Source organism: Rutidosis leptorrhynchoides, chromosome 2 (assembly GCF_046630445.1).
Source record: "Rutidosis leptorrhynchoides isolate AG116_Rl617_1_P2 chromosome 2, CSIRO_AGI_Rlap_v1, whole genome shotgun sequence".
NCBI lineage: Eukaryota > Viridiplantae > Streptophyta > Magnoliopsida > Asterales > Asteraceae > Rutidosis > Rutidosis leptorrhynchoides.
In genome coordinates this window covers 420,295,794-420,316,867 of record NC_092334.1, presented here as the reverse complement: position 1 = coordinate 420,316,867, position 21,074 = coordinate 420,295,794, and the positions used below count along the sequence as shown (strand labels likewise).

Genomic DNA, 21,074 nt, shown 5'->3' with positions numbered 1-21,074 from the left:
CTAAATGGAAAATCATTTAATCGAACCGAACTAACTGAAAATAAACTTTTGATTAGCACAGGTGACCTGAACAGATCCAAAAAACAGTAAGCAAAGTGTTCCGGTGGGTTCTTGGTGCTTGATGCTCATCACGGTTCTCATCCTTGATGCTTATAGCTTCGAGTGTACAACTCGTTTATGTGTTTGCATCATCTTTATCAAGTTTTGACCATCATAACACTAGTGTATGTCTAAGATATGTAGCACAACTCAATTAAGGGTTGTATGAAGGTTGATGAATCAAAGTTACATCAAGATCTTAGATCCGACACATACATGAGTTCTAGTAGTAACATTAAGCTATAAACTTGAATGTAAACTAAAATAAACAAGATCTTAAGTTGTAGAACTTAGATCTTAGTTAGATGTTAAAGATCCTAGACTAAAAAGTCTAGATCTAGTGTTCTTAAGTTAAACCCTAAGTTATAGAACTTGGATCTTTACTTTAATGAAACCATAAGTTATGAAACTTAGATTTTCATCTTGAAAAATGTATGTAAGCTTATAAGCTCTTGTTTTAAACAAAATTAGAAGACCATAAGTTATAGAAACTTAGATCTAACATAAGTGTATGAAGTTATAACTAGATAGTTAAACTTCCATGTTCTTGAACTTACAAAGTTTAATCTTTAGTTTCAAGAATAATGAGATCAAGTTTAACTAGTAACACTTGACCAAAAATTAAATAAATCACTAATTTAAAAGAAAGAAAAGATGAACTTCAAGTGTAGAACCATAAGCTATAAAAACTTAGATCCTTGTTCTTGGTTCTTCATCAAACAAAAGATGGAAGAAACAAGATTACATGAAGATTCAAACTAGGAAGTTTGGTCTTTAACAACAACAACAACAAGTAACAAGTAACAAATGATGATGATGGTTTCGGTTTCAAGGAAGAAAAAAAAAAGAAAGAAAATAAAGTTTATTACTTACAAAGTTTGAGAGAAAAGTTGGGAGAAAAGAAGGTGTAAGTATGTTGTGTGAAATGAGGTTGTAAGCTAGCAAATAAGTAACCAAAAAAAAAAAGTTTTGAACTCCCTCCCCACACAAGGTGGCTGACGGTTTTGGGTCCAAAAAGGGGAAGTCAAAATGTGCTTTCAAGTGTGGGAGGATGGTGAGAGCTAGAATGAGGTATAAGGTTAAATGTATGGGAAAGAGGTGTAAACATGCTTGCAACATTTGTCTCCTCATTAACTTAATTATCCTTGCTTATTATTAATAAATCACTAGCATAAAAGTGGGCTTACTAGTAGTCCATTAAGAAAAGTAGGGTGGGCTTCCAAGTCCAAATCCATTAATAAAAGCCCAAGTCCAAGTATGTAACAATTAAATAAATAAAGCCCAAGTAAATTAACTACTTACACTAGTTAATTAAAAATGATTAATAATAATTAATCATGAATGTAAATAATATTCGAAATATTATTCGTGAAAAGCGTGTGTCACAAAGACGAGTCGGGACATGGAAAGTTAATTAAGGTGTTAAGTCCATTAAGGTAACTAGTAAGCATTAGTAAATACTAAGCTTAATTAAATAAGCCCTCAAGCCAAGTAATTGTTATAATAAATAACAATCAAGTCTACGCAGTCATAATATTCCAATTACGACAAAAGTTTAACGTGTACCAAGTACGTATCTCATTTAAAACGATAAGTGACACCAACGGTCGTAAAAGCATTCGGGGATCAAGTTAAGTGACTACACACTTAATAGCATGTTGTAATATATTAACGAGAGTAATTAATCATGATTAAAGATCCCAGAGCATAAGCTAACTCAGTACGCACAAATACGCAGTTTCGTGAAAGCACAAAGCATAAAAGCAAGTCAAAAAAGCTGGGTCATTACATTAACCACCTGTTAAAGAAAATTTCATCCCGAAATTTGAGGAGTGACCAACAAAGGTACCATATTTGAATAAGAAGGAGCGTATCAAAGTTCCGTGAGACTCGTAGGCTCAGAAGTGAGTTATTTACCTTGAAAGGTACTTCGGCGTATGAAAGTAAGAATAGGTATATGCCATTAATTAAGTCTCTTGTCCTAAGAGATCAACAAATTGATTTCGTTTTTGATTAACATGAGTATGTCATCTGAATAAATATCCACAAAAGGAAATATGATGTTTTTAGCCTTACAGGCATCTTCAGTAAGCTGGATGCGTGAAATGCATCATGAATATTTCTAAACTCATCTAAAACATTGAGCGCTCATATAGCAATACAAAGCTGACAGGTAGAATGGAAAACATGGTGATCACGACCATGCGATTTGATGTCTGAATAGTGTTTGCCACGGATTTTACTAACCCCTTGATTTCGGAAGGAGGCCATAGGCATAAAGAACCCGATATTTAAGAACATTTCATTTGAATAAATGAATTGAAATTTTAGCTGGAAGTGACTGATCGGACTTATATGCAATGCAAGCCATAATTATTTATAGTGTCTTCAGGACGGTCTGAACGAACAATGAAAGATATCACCTAGTTTACCATACTGCAGGTGAACTTATCCTTAGATGGAATGAAAGCACAGTTCCGTAATGTAACTTCATCCTTTCAGTTACATGTTGAAGTTAGGGTTAACATTAACTAGGACAACATATAGTTGCAACCAACGAAGGAAGGAATATGTAGAGTATCCACATCAGTGTCGTAAGTGTTTTAAGTAGTCCCCTCCCAAAGGGATATCAAGATTCATAGGTTCTCAAAGTATCTTATATTACATTTTCGAAAGAAAGTCGCACGAAAGGTGTGATCTTTGAACGAGTGTGAACTCTTCGAGCGGTTCGTTCTAAATTTATCCGTGTACTTAAGGGGATGTGCGGATGAGAAGTTACGTAAACCCTTGGTCATAAAGAATGGTTTACTCTAAGTGAAAAGAATCTCAAAAATGATTTTTTGTACCTCCACATACAGATTCATAGAGATGAGGTTTACGAGGGTGTTGCGATTTGCTGTGAAGTATTGAGAACAGAAACCCACCTAGTGCCTTTCCTACAATAGAGTGACCACTGAGTGTACCTCAGAAAACTGATTTATTGGCCCGCGTTTTTGTCTTGTCTAACTTTAAAAGGAACATTTTATGGGTGCAAGGATTTTCTAACAAATTTTATAAAACTGCCATCCAAAGTGGCTTAAGAGTTTTTAACAAAGATTTTAATAGTAAGCTTCATCCTTAACGGAGGGCTAGAAGAAGTGTGATCCATACATGGTGTAGTCTAATACGAAAACCTTTAATAAAATCAACCAAGGAAGTTTTGAAAAAAACCCTTAAACGTTTAATGCGATAACATAAACGGGACGAAGTTCCTGGTAAGTTTAGAAGTAGGTACAGCGTGTACCAATTTGCACAAAACAATTTAACTTAAGTTAAATAACTCGATAAAGAAGCAATTTTTAAATAATTTGAAGATATAACTTAGTATGTACTAACCAAAATAAGTAAAGGTAAATTTATTAACTTAATTATATACATACATATATGATTTTATAAATCGCATAAGTGACAGAAATTTTTTATTACTTTCATTTGTCCATAAATCCCGTGAGGACCGCACGAATATTCAACGTGTAAAAATGAACGTGTAAAGTTTTTGATAAACATAGCTTTTTGTATTTCAGAGGTTGCGATTTGAAAAAGATTGAGTGGAAAATCTTTAAATCATCGGGTGACAAGTTACTAGGTAATGAAAACTAATGAATTAAATGTAGTTTTGATAATTTTTAGGAAACAAGTCTTTGGGCCAAAAATGTTCACACGCGAAGCCGTTGCTAAAAAGTGAGGTATGAAGGATAGAGCATGAGGACGAGAAGTTAATCGCTTCTTGACTTTGCAAAATGCCAAACAGGTTATGACTAATAATAAAGTCGAAATACTGATGGTGTTAATATCACTAAATGAGAGTTTCTTGGAATGAGTCAGGACTTAAAGTTATGTAAGAAAGAGCATTGTTCCAACAGGTGCGGCGAATAAGATCCATGGGGTAACGCAATAATTTTGAATGGTTTAAGTGTTAGTGGATGCCCAAAGGCCTTGCATGATGTGGTAGTAAGTGCCTCCATTACATACACATGAATCTTTCGATTTCGACGGTTATAAAGTCTTCATGATGACTTGGATACGGACAAGCACCGAAATTTTTTATAGAAATTGTTTAAGGTGACAATGTAAGAAAAGAAACGAAGTTCTTAGTAAATATAGGCTACTCCAAGTAAAATGTCTTTTGATTAAAAGAGTTGATTTGTAAAAGTGAAAGTAAAATTTCACATGTACTAGTCAAAAGTAAGTAATCATTTACTTTATTATATATAACATATATGTCTTATAAAATTCGTACGAATGGCAATAAAATAAATTTATTTTTATAAAACTTTGAGAGGATCGCAAGATAAAATAGTGTGTGTAAAATTTTGACAAACAAAATTTTCATATTTCGAAGATTACAAGTTGGAAAAAGATTGATAAGGATTGAGTAAAAGATTTTTGAAAATTTCGGGTGATATTTGAGGTAATGAAAACTATTGAATTTAAATGTGGTTGATGACTATTAGTAGGGCATAAGTCCTTTGACAAAAAATGCTTAAGTGTGAAGTTGTTGCTTATAAGTGAGATACGAAAGGGAGAGTATGAGGATGAGAATTAACTACCCATTGATTTTGGAACTTTCGAACTGGTATGACTACTGTTGAAGTAAGAAGGATGATGGTGTGGTTATCATCGAATAAGGAATCTCTCGGAATAAGTGAGGATTTAGATTCGCGTAAGAATGAGTATCAAATAAGATTCTTGGGTAGTCTTTAATATAAAATCTGAATCGCTAAAGTGACGGGATACAATTTCCTTTATGTATCGTTGTGCAAGTTTGTCTATTGTATCAGTTTCTCTCATGGCTAGAAAGTGAGCAGATTTGCTGAGATGGTCAATAATAACCCAGATAATGTTCTAACCGCCTACCATTTTCGGTAGCTTCGTGATGAAATCCATTGTTATTCCTTCCCATTTCCATTGTGGGACTTCCGGTTGTTGTCATGCAACTAATAAGGTTCAGCTTCGAGCTACTTCTCTCCTCGTAACTATTAATGGCTCACCATTCTCTCGAGGTATAAAAAAAATTCCTCTCTATAAATAACTTTCGCTTCCATCCTTGAAAGCCAGTCCATCCAAACTATTACATCAAAGCTTCCTAACTTGATGAGTATTAGGTAAATCCTAAATTCCATTCCAACCAAATGTTATTATACTGTCGTGAAAATTTCTATCAATCTTCTCAAATAACACCTGCTTGTGCGTAGGTGACTAATCCTTTTCGCTACTACTTTAAAACTTCCAAGTTTTGTTGACATGAGGTCATCTCCAAATGAACCACCTGTTAATTTTAAGGTACTACCTCAAATTATTCCTCTTATCTCACTCAGCTTACCATTAGCTTATCCTATAGAATATTTAACCCTCATGGTTGTTAATGGCTTATTAGTCCTAACGCTAGGATTCTTAGATATAAGGTTTCTATCCCTCTAGTATTAAACAACTTCGAGAAAATAAAACATTGTGACGAATCATCTCCTAACTAAAATCAGGATCCATGCGAATCTCCATAACGATTGCCCTACCGCAAGTAAGTATAAAGTTTTTCCTTATATGAGAACTTTTTCCTTAAATGTCTAGGATGTCGATATCTATAACAAATTTTTGGGTTATCAATTCTGCAATCAAGGCCCTTCTTGTTCAGTATCTGGGCTACGTGGTAATTCATTCCCTACCTTTAACAGACTATAATGCGTATGCTCAAGTGATCCCTGCCGAAATTTTCCCTGGATCGCCTCATATTCCTCATGTAGTAACATTAGAACTTCTGCATGATTTACCTCAATATAATCACGCTGGCCTGGCGTCATTATATTGTACTAAATCATATGTTCATTCTAATATCATTCCATATGGTCAATGTAACGTGATCACTTCCAGTTCTACTCAATTTCATCTAACAGTGCCTTATCTATGCTATCTCAAAACAGAATCTACATAATTAATCTCACGGTTTCTTGGTTCGGGCGTATAGGTTCCGTAGGTCATGCATCAATGCCTAAATGTCCCAAAATTTCTTCAAAATGTTCGGGTTCAGGTAACGTCGTTAGGTTCCTTTCTAAAATTTCAATCTAGGTCTCGCGTCGAGCTGTACGTGGAGCAAGTAGTGATATGATATGTCTCGAGGCGACTCCCAAGTCTTTGGGTAGGGCTGAGCATCTGCAGAAGGCACTCTGACCCTGTGAAAGGAGATGTCCTCCTGACTTCTCCAATGCCCAAGAGTGTTTGGGACCCAAGTCCAGAAGTGTCGTTAGATCATCGAGCAGTGGTGAAGAATGAAAGAGTTAAGTGACGGTCATGAAAGCGTACAAGATATGTGTCAAATGAACAACCTTATATTGTTCATACGTTGTACGTGGCTAATTAGAGTGAGCTAGGGGTGTGGTTACTCCGACAAGTTCTCCAATATCCCCTCCTCTGAGGATCAACTTTAGTGGGCACGTAATCCGAGGGGTACTCCTTCTAGATTGCGTGAAGTAATGTTTCGATCTCTGGAACGGTGGAACAGTAGTAACAGGTGAATTACACTACTAGTTCTTAGGGTTAGACGAGTGGGAAAGTAGTTCATAAAAACATCTGAACTGGGAAGGATAAGTTCTCCAAGTCGGTACAGCGAATAGCAGACATGTAGCAAGCACACAGTCAGGCATAGTAACTACAGTAGTCTAGATCGTCTAGAGCAGTACGTAGCATGGCAATAGTGACAGTATCGTAAAGAGGTAACATGCTAAAAGCAGATAGTAGCATGCAGTAGCGAGGATAAGCAGAAGCATACATCAGGTTTACATAGCAGTAAAAGGTAACGGTAGCATGCAACAAGTTCATATATCAGTAGAAGTAGGTAGTGGCATGCAGTAGTAGTAAGCAGTAACATGCAGTAATATAACACAGTAGCATGCAGCAGGTTCTGCAGAAACAAGTAAATTAGCAAGTTGTAGATTAGTCCTATTAGTGAATCCTACTCGGTCCGGTCTAGACTCACTAATCCAACCTAATTCCCTACAACCTGGCTCTGATACCAATTGTGACACCCCATACAAAACCATCGTGTACGGATCATCAACAACAGGATCATTACAAGGTCAAACACTATATGCTGTTTGAAAATCAGTTTTGCATTCATGAAAATATAGCGTTTTACAAAAGATAACGTGCTTCCTATGAATAGAAACATAAACATAAGTAAGTGACCCAAAGGTCGTTACAAAGCCATTGTTTGAAAGTAACGTAAGTTACAAATGCAAAATAAAAGTTTCATGATTGATACATCTCTAAGAGATGCAGCGGAAGTCTAACACAACAAGTCTAACACCAAGACAGCAAGTCTAACAGCGGAAGCAACAACGTCTAAGCACCTGAGAAATACATGCTTAAAAAGTCAACACGAATGTTGGTGAGCTATAGTTTGTTTGTAATCAGTAATGTAATGTAGGCCACGAGATTTCAGTGCTTCAACCAGCAGTTTAAATCAGTAATTCAAATCAGTATGATAAAGTATATGTTTAACCGTGGGCACTTGGTAACTAACTTAACGTAGATATCACCCCCTAAAAGTACACTTGGCGAGTGTGTATATTTACGAAGTATTAAACACCCGTTAAATGCTAGCGCGACTAGCCCGAGTGGGGATGTCAAACCCTATGGATCCATATCTAAGATTCGCGTTCACCGGTTCAAAGACCAATTACTAAACGTTACCGAGCTAAGGGGAAAGTTTATGCCGTTGTATAACCCACACATATATAAAGTTTAAATACTCATGCCTAGTATGTAAAACGTAAAACGTGCATGTATTCTCAGTTCCCAAAATAGTTAAAGTAAAAAGGGATGCTATAACTCACAGTGAAAAGTAGTAAAGTCGGTACGAGATAAGTAAGCAAGTAGTTGGTCCGAAAGGTCCTCAACCTAAGTCAAAAGTTACTAAGTCAGTAAATCATTCTCAAAGGTTTAAAAGTATGTAAATTAGGTCTTAAGTATCATCATCATTCATCATAAGTCAAAAAGGGTAAAGTAAGTTTCAATCAAGAATAGAGTTTGAAACAAAGACTGATTCGTTCAGCCGCCACGACTTCTATACAAACTGAAATGAGGTGAGACCAGTGGCCATGGCTCCGTATATGAGTCCTCTAGTTACTGAACAATTTCCAGAACCAAACTCGTCTTTTTTTGACCGTGGTGACGGTTTAAGTGCGAGTAGGTCAGAAATTTCAGCACAACGTTAAAAGGGTGTAGTGACTTTCGGAAGGCCATAAATCCTAAACCGTAACTCGGATTAAGACGAGGCCTAAATGAAAAATCATCTACTCGAACCGAAGTAACTGAAAATAAACTTTTCAGTTGCCCAGGTGAGCTGATCAGATCCATAAAACAGTAAGCAAAGTGTTCTGGTGGGTTCTTGGTGCTTGATGCTCATCACGGTTCTCATCCTTGATGCTTATAGCTTCAAGTGTACAACTCGTTGATGTGTTTGCATCATCTTTACCAAGTTTTGACCATCATAACACTAGTGTATGTCTAAGATATGTAGCACAACTCAATTAAGGGTTGTATGAAGGTTGATGAACTAAAGTCACATCAAGATCTTAGATCCGACACATACATGAGTTCTAGTAGTAACATTAAGCTATAAACTTGAATGTAAACTAAAATAAACAAGATCTTAAGTTGTAGAACTTAGATCTTAGTTAGATTTGTAAAGATCCTAGACTAAAAAGTCTAGATCTAGTGTTCTTAAGTTAAATCCTAAGTTATAGAACTTGGATCTTTACTTTAATGAAACCATAAGTTATGAAACTTAGATTTTCATCTTGAAAAATGTATGTAAGTTTATAAGCTCTTGTTTTAGACAAAATTAGAAGATCATAAGTTATAGAAACTTAGATCTAATATAAGTGTGTGAAGTTATAACTAGATAGTTAAACTTCCATGTTCTTGAACTTACAAAGTTTAATCTTTAGTTTCAAGAATAATGAGATCAAGTTTAACTAGTAACACTTGATCAAAAATTAAATAAATCACTAATTTAAAAGAAAGAAAAGATGAACTTCAAGTGTAGAACCATAAGCTATAAAAAATTAGATCCTTGTTCTTGGTTCTTCATCAAACAAAAGATGGAAGAAACAAGATTACATGAAGATTCAAACTAGGAAGTTTGATCTTTAACAACAACAACAAGTAACAAGTAACAAATGATGATGATGGTTTCGGTTTCAAGGAAGAAAAAAAAAAGAAAAAAAAGTTTATTACTTACAAAGTTTGAGAGAAAAGTTGGGAGAAAAGAAGGTGTAAGTATGTTGTGTGAAATGAGGTTGTAAGCTAGCAAATAAGTAACCAAAAAAAAAGTTTTGAACTCCCTCCCCACACAAGGTGGCCGACGGTTTTGGGTCCAAAAAGGGGAAGTCAAAATGTGCTTTCAAGTGTGGGAGGATGGTGAGAGCTAGAATGAGGTATAAGGTTAAATGTATGGGAAAGAGGTGTAAGCATGCTTGAAACATTTGTCTCCTCATTAACTTAATTAACCTTACTTATTATTAATAAATCACTAGCATAAAAGTGGGCTTACTAGTAGTCCATTAAGAAAAGTAGGGTGGACTTCCAAGTCCAAATCCATTAATAAAAGCCCAAGTCCAAATATGTAACAATTAAATAAATAAAGCCCAAGTAAATTAACTACTTACACTAGTTAATTATAAATGATTAATAATAATTAATCATGAACGTAAATAATATCCGAAATATTATTCGTGAAAAGCGTGTGTCACAAAGACGAGTCGGGACATGAAAAGTCAATTAAGGTGTTATGTCCATTAAGGTAACTAGTAAGCATTAGTAAACACTAAGCTTAATTAAATAAGCCCTCAAGCCAGATAATTGTTATAATAAATAACAATCAAGTCTACGCAGTCATAATATTCCAATTACGACAAAAGTTTAACGTGTACCAAGTACGTATCTCGTTTAAAACGATAAGTGACACCAACAGTCGTAAAAGCATTCGGGGATCAAGTTAAGTGACTACACACTTAATAGCATGTTGTAAGATATTAACGAGAGTAATTAATCATGATTGAAGATTCCAGAGCATAAGCTAGCTCAGTACGCACAAATTTGCAGTTTCGTGAAAGCACAAAGCACAAAAGCAAGTCAAAAAAGCCGGGTCGTTACAGCGGCAGCCGCCCAAAATCTGCAGCAACAGTAGCCGTAGCTGCTGTCCTACCATGGTGCACCCCTAAAAATTGTTGTTTCTTCCTAATTCAAGCTAAATACAAGTCTACAACGATTTACTAGCATGTATACTATCATAAACAAGCATAAATGAAGCACTTTCATTCCTAATTTCAAAGATTCAAGCATCAATTCATCTATATATTCTAACTTTTAGAAAACTAACATAAACCTCAAAGAAAAAAAGATACAAGCACAAATTGAAGACAAACCTTTGTTAATTTGTTTAGAGAAGAAAGAATCCATGAATGGAGCTTCCAATTTTCATCACCATCTTCATAAATAAAAAGCTAGGTTTTCATGGTGGTGGTGGTGGGTTTCGTGAAAGAGAAAGGAAAGGGAGGAAGACCACCACAAACTTGAACTAGTAATTTTATTATCATCTTCAATCTTTAATTTAATCAAAACTAGGGTTCTTGTATGTGAATGTGTGTGTGTCGATTGAAACAAGGGGAAGGGGAAGACCCAAAATTAATTTATAGTACCAATATAAAAACAAGGGGCGGTTTTTACCTATTTAATGGGTTTTAACTCTCATTCCTGATAAAACACGGGTATTTACCAGTTTACTAAAAATCAACGCACTCCGTTCGGTAGCCAAACGAAGTCCAAATTTAATAAACAAATAAGTTATGTGACCCTGGTCACAAAACGATCCCAATGAACTAATAATTAATTGAAAACATTTAATAATTAATTAAATCACTAAAATGCACTTTAAACACAAAACAGACAAAAAGGGTAAAATTGTAAATTCTAACTAAGCTCGTCATCAGGATGTTACAAGAGCTCATTCTCTTTCATTAGAAAAGCTTCGGTTGATTCTACCTTCTTGATGTAGTTTTGGATGATTTCTTCTAAGCTCTTCAAAGGTTGGGATTGTTGATTGTTTTGTTGAGGTTGTTGATTGTAACCTTCGAAGGTTGTTGATTGTTGATTGTTTTGATAATTTGAATTGGCTTGATTGTTGTAAGGTTGTTGGTTTTGGTATTGAAAATTGTTGTTTCGGTTTTGGTTATAGTTGTTGTAACCTTGATTTCGGTTTTGGTTTATGAATTCGGGTGGTGTATTGGTTTGGTTGGTGAATGATACTTGTTTTTGATTAGGATTGTAGTAGCTTTGGTTAGATGTTCCTCCCCGTTGGTAGTTTTGATTACTCACGTAGTTCACATGAGCATTCGAATTCATGGGAATATCATCTAGATCAACATGATTGCATTGAGTAATTTGAGGACAATTCTTTGTGAGATGTGGACCCTCACATCATTGACAACCTACTTGCATTGCAACTACCGTTTGTTGAATCTTCTTTAATTCTTTCCCAAATGTTTGAAATTGATTGTTCAAGCTTGCAAGTGTCACTTGTCCATTTTCACTCTTGACTTGTGCTACACTTTTCCTTGTCAAATCTCGCGGTGAAGGTGCCCATTCATACGTGTTGACCGAGATGTCTTCTAGCATAATTTCGGCCGCATTTGGTAATTTGTACATAAATACCCCACCGGATGAATAATCAAGATATTGCTTCGTAAAAGTATTACAACCCCGATAGAATGTGTTGATATACTCCTTCTTCGTCAAACCATGCGGTGGGTAAGCTCTTAGTAGCTTCTTGAATCGAACCCATGCATCATATAACTCTCATCACCCCGTTGTGTGAACCCATTAATTTCCATTCTAAGCCACTCTACTTTTGGCGGTGGAAAGAAATGATTGATAAACTCGTTTGTTAATTCTTGAAAAGACCTTATGGAATCGGATGGTAAACTTCGCATCCAAGCTTTTGCGTCTCCTTGAAGTTGAAGGGGAGTGCCCTTAGCTTAAAAGTGTCAATGGTGATGTTTTTGGTTTTGTAAATATCACAAAGATCATTAAAGTGTTGAATATGTTCGAACGGATTCTCATCTATCAACCCATGAAAGTATGTATCCTTGATCAACGTGAAAAAATTACCCTCGATCTTCCAATTATCTGCTTCAATTGGTGGTTTTGTAATAGCCGGTGCTATCATTGTTGGTGCAACCAATCTAGCGTTCCACATTGGTGTGTCGTTTAGATCATTCAATAATTCTTGATTAATCGGAGGACCATTAGGATTGCCCTCTTCAACGTGAATCGGATTACCATTTGGATCCATCTCTTCTAAACAAAATGGCAAAGCTTCGAAATTCTTTCTTAATACTCTTTCTTCTCTACGATTATAAACCCCGTGCATGTGTCTTTCCGGATCGGAGAATGGATGTGTGAATTCTTGATCCTTGTGAGACCTTGTTTTCATACACCAAAGGTACCTATCCTTCAATCTCAACACAAACACAAGCGGCTTTCCAAACGAAAATAATAATATAAAATGCAAAAAGTAACTTCTGTAAGGGTGAACCCCTATGAAAGGATCGAACAATTAAAAGTTAAAACCAAATAACCAACTAAGCTAACCGCATCCCCGGCAGCGGCGACAAGAAAGTGTGATGCGTTCGTGCGATATACATCTTTTACCCTCTAAATTTATATTTGATTCAATCACTGCAATCAAGCACACACAACTAACGAGCACTTAGAACCCGATTATTAAAGCACTTTAATGTAAGTATTCTTATCAAGTTCATCCCAAGAGACACGGTGTAAGTCGGATATTTGAAACTATCAATTGTCCTAGGGTTTGTTTGATTGGGGGGGGGGTCTCGATTGATATTAACTAACAACTAAAACTTGCACAAGTAAACAAACCTAAATTTATCAATTAAACTAGTAACAAGAAACAAGTAGTGAAATATTAAGACTTAAAACAAATTAACTAAGACGTGTTCACTTATCTAATCCTCTCTATGCTTGGCTTGCCCCATTTTGCCTATATTGCTATCTCATTAGTTGTTGAACTATTAAATATTTAGCATTACTGATCAAGCATATTTTCACGAGGTCAAGGTGAACTTACACTTGAGTGCATAATAAGGTTTAAGGACTAACAACATTCAGACCTCCGACACTTAGTCGTGGATGACCCACACCGGTATCGTTTTGATTTCGACAGGGTGGCCGATTTTAGAGTCCACCAACAACCTAGCATAAGAGGGTGAGTGGCCCAAAGACATGAAGGTTTTATAGTTCAAGACATACCTGAAAGTCTTTAAGATCGTATGAAGCTTTATTCGTACGATGAAGATATGTATGCTATTGTTACGTATGAGTAAACGAATGTGTTTGATAGTGCTCCAAATGAACATATATTTAGTAGCAATATCCTCCCAATATGTAAATTATTTAGTTGTAATTGTCCTATTTTAAGTTGTAATCGTTTATATTAAATAAGTGCGAAGACAAAAGGCGAAAACGACGATTTGAAGACGCAAATAACCAAAAAGCTCAAATGTACAAGATACAATTCAAGTGGTTCAAATTAATGATGAGAAACTTCTAAAATTGACAAGAGTACAAGTTACGAAACGAAAAGCACGAAGATTAAAGAATTGAAGAAAAAGCGTCCTAAAACTGGAAAAGGGTCCTTAAAGCCATAGTGCACTCAAAAGCGTCCCAAAAATTGAGTTAAAAGACTTGTGCGGATTTTGGGAGTTAAGGAAAATAATTTTTTTTTGCAAATTTCAAATTGCAAAACGCAAAGTACAAGATATTAAATCCTACGAAGGGACGTTCGAAAATCTGGAACCGGGACCTGAGCAAACTATCAACGCCCGACGCAACGGACTAAAAATTACAAGTCTACTATGCACAAGAATATAATATAATATTTAAATAATTATATAAATTATTTATATATTATATATATTTAAATAAAATGTCGACAAGCTAGGAAACAAACCAAGTTTGGCTGGATCCAACTGGCCATGCGATCGCATGGCCTGGCTGCCTTATTCCCATGCGATCGCATGGCAAGGAAAAGGTGGTCACATTGCTATAAAAGGCAGTTTGTCGAACGAGTTTAAACACACCAATTCAATCTCTTTACTCCCTTTGTATAATATATATATATATATATATATATATATATATATATATATATATATATATATATATATATATATATATATATATATATATATATATATATATATATAAATATAGTGTAGTTTTATATTAGTTAGTTTTGGGTTATGCAAAGGTTATTTTACGGGTTTTAAAGTCGAAGCTCTGTCCGTGTAACACTACGCGATAAATAATCAATGTAAGCTATGTTCTCCTTTTTAAATTAATGTCTCGTACTTAAGTTATTATTATGCTTATTTGAGCCGAAGTAATCGTGATGTTAGACTAAATATTAAGATTGGGTTATTAAATTTTGGACCATAATTGGGTTTTGGACAAAAGAACGACACTTGTGGAAATTAGACTATGGGCTATTAATGGGCTTTATATTAAATTAACGATACCCACATACGCTTAATCGGATACGCTTAATATAATGGTTACAATTTGACGTATCTATATATAACCACATACGCTTAATCGGATACGATGGGCGGGATATCTATAAATACAAATTATTGTTCATTTGACCGGACACGGGGATGGATTAATAGTCAATGGTCTCAAAACCTTGGTTTACACACAGTCGATAACCTGTTGTATTCATTAAACAAAGTATTAAGACCTTGTTACAGTTCGAATCCCCAGTTAATTGGAATATTTGACTTCGGATATAAAGTTAAAATTGCCGAGCATTTTATAATTATGACCGATGAACTATTATGGACAAAAACCAGATAGGTTTCAAATATATCCAGGACAAAGGACAATTAACCCGGGGTAATAAATAATCAAAACGTCAAACATCATGGTTACGGAAGTTTAAATAAGCATAATTATTATATTGTTATTTATTTTACGCACTTTAATTATTGTCATTTATATTTACGCTTAAGTTTTAAAATCGACAAACCAGTCATTAAACGGTAAACCCCCTTTTATATATTATTATATATAATTATATATATTTTGTACAAATATAGTCATTTAAAATATAGTGTGAAATAAGCCATCTCCCTGTGGAACGAACCGGACTTACTAAAAACTATACTACTCTACGATTAGGTACACTGCCTATAGTGTTGTAGCAAGGTTTAGGTATATCCCATTTGTAAATAAATAATTAAAACTTGTGTAATTCGTAACGTATTTCGTAGTAAAAACAATAGTATTTCATACCCTACTCGCAACACACCAGTGTTCTTAGGGTTTATGAGCTATGTATTTATAGGCTCACGAATTAGGGTTTCGATAGAATCTCTTCCCTAATTAAATGCAATCTTATCCCAACTAACTTTCGTTATTTAAGGAAAAGAATCCGAATTGATTATACCGTATATTCTTCTAGAATATACTGAACCCCTACGCAAGTATACGAAACTCGCATCAGATGGTATAGGCGCATATAGTGCGGCTATACCCATACCATATATCTTAAGTGGCAATTTGTGTGTGGTTCAGGGCATTGGATGCGTAATCCGCATGGTCATGCGGATATGCGTATCATTAACTCCCCAAGTTCGATGTTATATACAATGAAAATTAGTGTATGACGTCGAACTAGTAAGAAAATGTACAAATAATGAACCACAACAACACCCTTATACCAAATTAGCTGATCAAATTATCATGCTTAGTAATTCCGCTTAAAATCCTAGTTGGATTCCAAATGTAACCGGTCAGTGCATAAGATTATTTAAATATATATGCGTAATCGGATACTGTATTAGCATTAAATGTAATGTATACGTACAGTCACCAAACTGTCTTTTCGGCTGCATTTCCTGTGCCCGAGGTGACAACTGTCACTGTTTACTGAAAAGGTAATGATTGTAATTATGCAACCGCCTGTTAATGCTAACGTGCACCGGACATCTTAACAAAGTTTTTAGCTTAAGATTGATACACGTGTACGGCTACCATTATACCCTTGTTACTTTTTAACTCCCGTATTTTCTCTATAAATAGGATTTTGGCTTTTTCGTATCTCACAAACCTTTTCCTTTTAAATCATTCAACCCTTTTCATCTTCTCTAGAAAAACTGTTCTTGATTGTAAAAAGGGTATACTTCATACTCTTATACTTTGCATTATACTATGTAACACTAGTTACATTTTTTATGTATCATTCATATGTTGTTCTGATTCTGACATTGTAGATGAAGTTGGAATCTTACACACCCATTCCTACCACCAGCTCCGGTAACCATTCTCGTTCGCCGGTCAGTCATTCAGACACAATACCTTCACTATACCAAACTCCTGATACCAGAATCTTGGGTAACCACAAAAGGTTACATGATGAAGGTATTAATTTCGACAGTCTGACTTTTTATTGAATATTGACTTTAAGTTTTTATACGCCATGTTTATCGTATTTGCAGGTCCAAGTGGTGTATCCCATCACTCCAAGCATGTATGCTCGAGTCCTGATGATTCATCTTTACTGATTTTGAACGCGAATGAGTTCATGAAGGTTCCTCTTCCAGTTTTTGCACCACAGTTCTCTTTTTTACTATCATGTGCCCCTCAGCAGTTAATGCAGAAATTTTCCTCGCTTTCACCTTCTGAAGAACTTTACATGGACACGCAATCGACGCTGTTTAACTTTGCCAAGGATCTGAACCGTTTGCAACTTAAATCTACTGTGCTTGCTCATCCACCACTACCCTCATCAACAGAGACGTCCAAGATAAATGCCTTGCAAGAGGATAATGCAAAGCTAACTGGCCAACTCATTGCGGTAACTGCGCACGTGCAGGCAGAAGACGGATCAATGTTCTGATGTTTAAAAGGTAGCAAGGGGAGGATTAGCATGTTGCTGAAAAAAGGTTTATGGAGTCTGAGATTGCGTCTCTGTCTGCGAAACTGAAGGAAGCAGAGGGTCTTGTCGTGTTTTTAAATGAAAGCTTCAGCGACTGGATTTCAGCCCAAGAATCGTGGGGTGCCAAGAATGATGCTATAAAGGCGGAGTATGATAGTCTCCGAAAGGGTCTTCCAACTATAATCCAGCATGCGCTTGACTGCAAAGTGGTCGAGCAGCATTTTGGTGCAGCTATGGTTGCTGCTCGCGCTTATGAGCATACCCTTTTTTGGAATGTCATATGTCGAGAAATGTTTGTACCCCTCGTGATTCCCCCAACGTTGCTGAGTTGCTCACTGATGGAGCCAAGGAAAGATGTGAAGAAGCTTGTGCCCGACTTCAACAAATCCCGATCCCCCGTATACAATTTCTCATCAATGATCCTACCATCTCCGCGCAGGAGATAATCAATGACAAACTCGACTGAGTTTGTTATTCTACCCAGGATGGATATTATTTATCCATGCTTGGGTGGCCTTTTTTGCTAGTGAGGGATGGGCCTTGCCATCTTGGAGGTTTCGCATCCCTATATTATATTTTTCTTTTATGTTTAAAGCAGGGTATGCATCTGATCGCTACGTGCGAGGATGGCATACTCTCCTTAGTGTAGGGCAAACGTTCCAGCCAATACCACCCCCTTTTTTAATTTTTATATTAGCGTATATTAGGTCAAATTTTGGTACATGTCCCGCTTTTATACTAAGCGTTTGACTTTATATCTTCTAACTGTAATTTTTTTTAGCTTTGATTGAATATAATTCGATATCTCTTTTGGTTAAGGTGCAATTATTGCTTTTTTATGAAATCACTATGGCGGTTATAATGATTCGTTACAATTTTATGCATTCAATAACTCTTGTTTAGAATAAATACCATGAATTCATGAAGGGAGCGACCCTTCAATCGTTTCATGATCTTTTTATTCTTGCGCTAAAAATCCAATGTTTTACGCAAAAGTAAGCAAACCAATGCTTATAAGTTTATACTCAAGACTTTTATAAAAAACTTTTATAAGTGTGTATGCATATACAATCCAATGTAATTTACCCGTACTATAGACAAACCAATGTCTATACTCAAGAGTCTTTCGACCACACCAATGTCCTGATTATTTAAACAAGTAAACCAAACTTGTGTTTTATAGTCTAGACTGTGCAAATCTCCGTCTTGCGTGTCGTATGAGCGTTTGAAACAAACCGATGTTTTACTACTGTCACCATTAAAAAGAGTATTAGTAACCAAACTAAACTATGCCACTTGAGACTCGGAGTGTGTCCCTATGCGGCTTAAAGGGCATGCAATCCACAAACGTAAAAATGCACAAGTTATTGGCTTAAATTACATGATTCAATTTATTTCAAACATATCACTTGACCAACACCTAGTTGTCATGTTTTACAATGGAAAATAAAAATTTACATAATAAAAACTTTAAACTGTTGTCTGGGGTGATCAATCCCTCTGTAGTTGTTTCATATGTATCACCGTTTCAGTGTTTGCGCATACCAGGTGCATTTTATTGCTTTTCCATCTAAACTTGCTAGTCGATACGCCTCTGTATCGCTTATGCCAATAACCTTGTATGGTCCTTCCCATTCAGGTCCGAGTTTACCCGTGTCTTCGGCTCTGCTTGCTTCATTCTTTCGCCACACCAAGTCATCCAATTGGAAAGATAATGGTTGTATGCGCTTATTATAGTAGCTTGCAATTCTTTGTTTGTTGATTGCTTCTTTTATGGCCGCCATTTCCCTGCGATCTTCAACTAAGTTTAGATTTTCACGCAGTTCTTCGCTATTGCTACTTTCATCGAAAGAAGCTATGCGCATAGTTGGCACATTTATTTCAGCGGGTATTACAGCCTCGGACCCATACACCAAACTGAAAGGTGTTTCATTGGTCGTGCCTTTTGGAGTTGTGCGGTGTGCCCACAGTACATTCGGCAGTTCATCTATCCAACCCCTTCGGCACAATCCGAGCCTTGCTTTAATTCCTAACACGATATCCCGATTCGTGACCTCACACTGACCATTCGCCTGGGGGTGTGCGACTGATGTGAATGTTTGCTTTATGTTCAGCTCTTGGCACCAATCGCTGAATGGATTACCCTCAAACTGTGTACCATTGTCACATACTATTTTATTTGGTATTCCAAACCGAGAGACGATGTTTTCCCATACGAAATTTCGAATTTGCTTGCCCGAAATTGTTTTCAGCGGTTTGGCTTCTACCCACTTTGTAAAATAATCAATGGCCACTACCAAAAACTTTATACCTCCAGGTCCTGTGGGGAATGGCCCCACTATGTCAATTGCCCATTTGCAGAATGGCCATGGAGATGCGACCGGTATCATTGGATGTCGCGGAGCCTTGCTTACCGGTGCGTGAAGCTGACACGACTGACATTTGCGTATCACTTCTGCAGCATCTCTGTACATTGACGGCTAATAGTACCCGAGCAGCATTATTTTGGATGCAACTGTTTTGTGTCCCGAGTGCAAAGCGCACATTCCCTCGTGCACTTCCCGTATGATCGATTCTGCTTGAGTTGGATTAAGACACCGCAAATGGGGTCCCAGAAAAGACTTTCTGTATAGAATTCCTTTATCTAACAAATACATTGGTGCTTTCATCTTAATCTTTCTTGCTTCTATTGAATCTATCGGCAATTTTCCTTTGTTCAAAAATTCTACTATCGGTGTCATCCGACTCTGCTCCTCTTCTTCAACTGCAGCAGATACACCGTCTGTCTCAATGGATTTTACTTTCACTTCCTCGACCCAAATTTCTTTCTTAAAATGGCTGAATATTAAGGCGGCTAACTTACTGAGCGCATCCGCCTTTTTATTTAATGTTCTTGAAACTTGAGTTATCTGAAATAAATTGAAGTCCACCGCGAGCTCTTGCACAAGTTTCAAGTACTTTTGCATCGACTCATTATGTACTTCAAATATCCCGTTGAATTGGTTTGCAAATAACTGCAAATCAACATATACAGATAGCTCTTTTACCTCCAGATATTTTGCTACCCGCATTCTGGAGAACAACACTTCATACTCAGCTTCATTGTTTGTTACAGGGAAGCTAAAGCGCAGCGCGAAGGTATATTATTCTCCTTCTGGACTTTTTAGGACTATTCCTACCCCTGTGCCTTCTGGACCACAAGCCCCATCTGTGTGCATTTCCCACAGCTGTTCGGGCGGAGGTGGTATTTCTTTTGATTCATGCGAGACTTCGATATCTCCGGCTGTTTCAGCCAGATAATCTGCTAGGACTTGACCTTTTACCGCATTTCTTGCTGAGAAGCTTATCTCATGCTCACCTAATTCAATAGCCCATTTGGCCATTCGACCAGAATTTTCTGGTTTATATAGCACCTGCTCAACAAGTATCAGCAAATGTAAACTTGCTAGAATTTATCAAGCAATTTTAAGTTTTTCGACAATACGTTGTTTTTTGTCATACCTGCTTTATTGGCTGGTCTGTTAGGGTCATTATTAGATGCGCTTGGAAATATCTCCTTAAGCGTCTAGCCATATGCACGAGTGCATAAACCAGTTTTTCAATTGCAGGGTAGTTTAATTCGCTTCCTGTTAAAGCTTTGCTAACAAAATATACAGGCATTTGTACCTGTCCGCACAACATAATCATATAATTTTAAATGTCTACTGATTAAAAATTAGCTATTTTTAAGTTTATAGTGCGTACCTTTTGAAGGTATTTCGTATGCCCGAGAGACATATTAAATTAATGTGGCTAATGTGTTATGATCCAAGTCGGGTCATACCCAATAACAAGCTTACCGACACTTTATATGTATTTATCTTAACAATTCGATCGTTAAATAAATACGCGACACTTGGATTTTAGAAAATGGGTTTTC

General features: G+C 36.2%; 1 protein-coding gene and 1 non-coding gene across 2 annotated transcripts; one reads left to right on the top strand and one right to left on the bottom strand.

The window, feature by feature from the left end:
- The first annotated feature begins 11,929 nt into the window (after nt 1-11,929).
- LOC139895204 (small nucleolar RNA R71) lies at nt 11,930-12,035 on the top strand. Its single transcript, XR_011775666.1, has one exon. It is a non-coding gene; the product is annotated as a small nucleolar RNA R71 (small nucleolar RNA).
- Nucleotides 12,036-17,893: 5,858 nt separating this feature from the next.
- LOC139889180 (uncharacterized) lies at nt 17,894-19,629 on the bottom strand. Its single transcript, XM_071872143.1, has 6 exons — nt 19,453-19,629; nt 18,922-19,305; nt 18,701-18,834; nt 18,242-18,404; nt 18,068-18,124; nt 17,894-17,920 (listed from the first exon to the last, which is right to left on the bottom strand). Exons 1-6 carry the CDS (start codon nt 19,627-19,629, stop codon nt 17,894-17,896), a joined length of 942 nt encoding a protein of 313 aa, XP_071728244.1.
- Between the last annotated feature and the right edge of the window lie 1,445 nt (nt 19,630-21,074).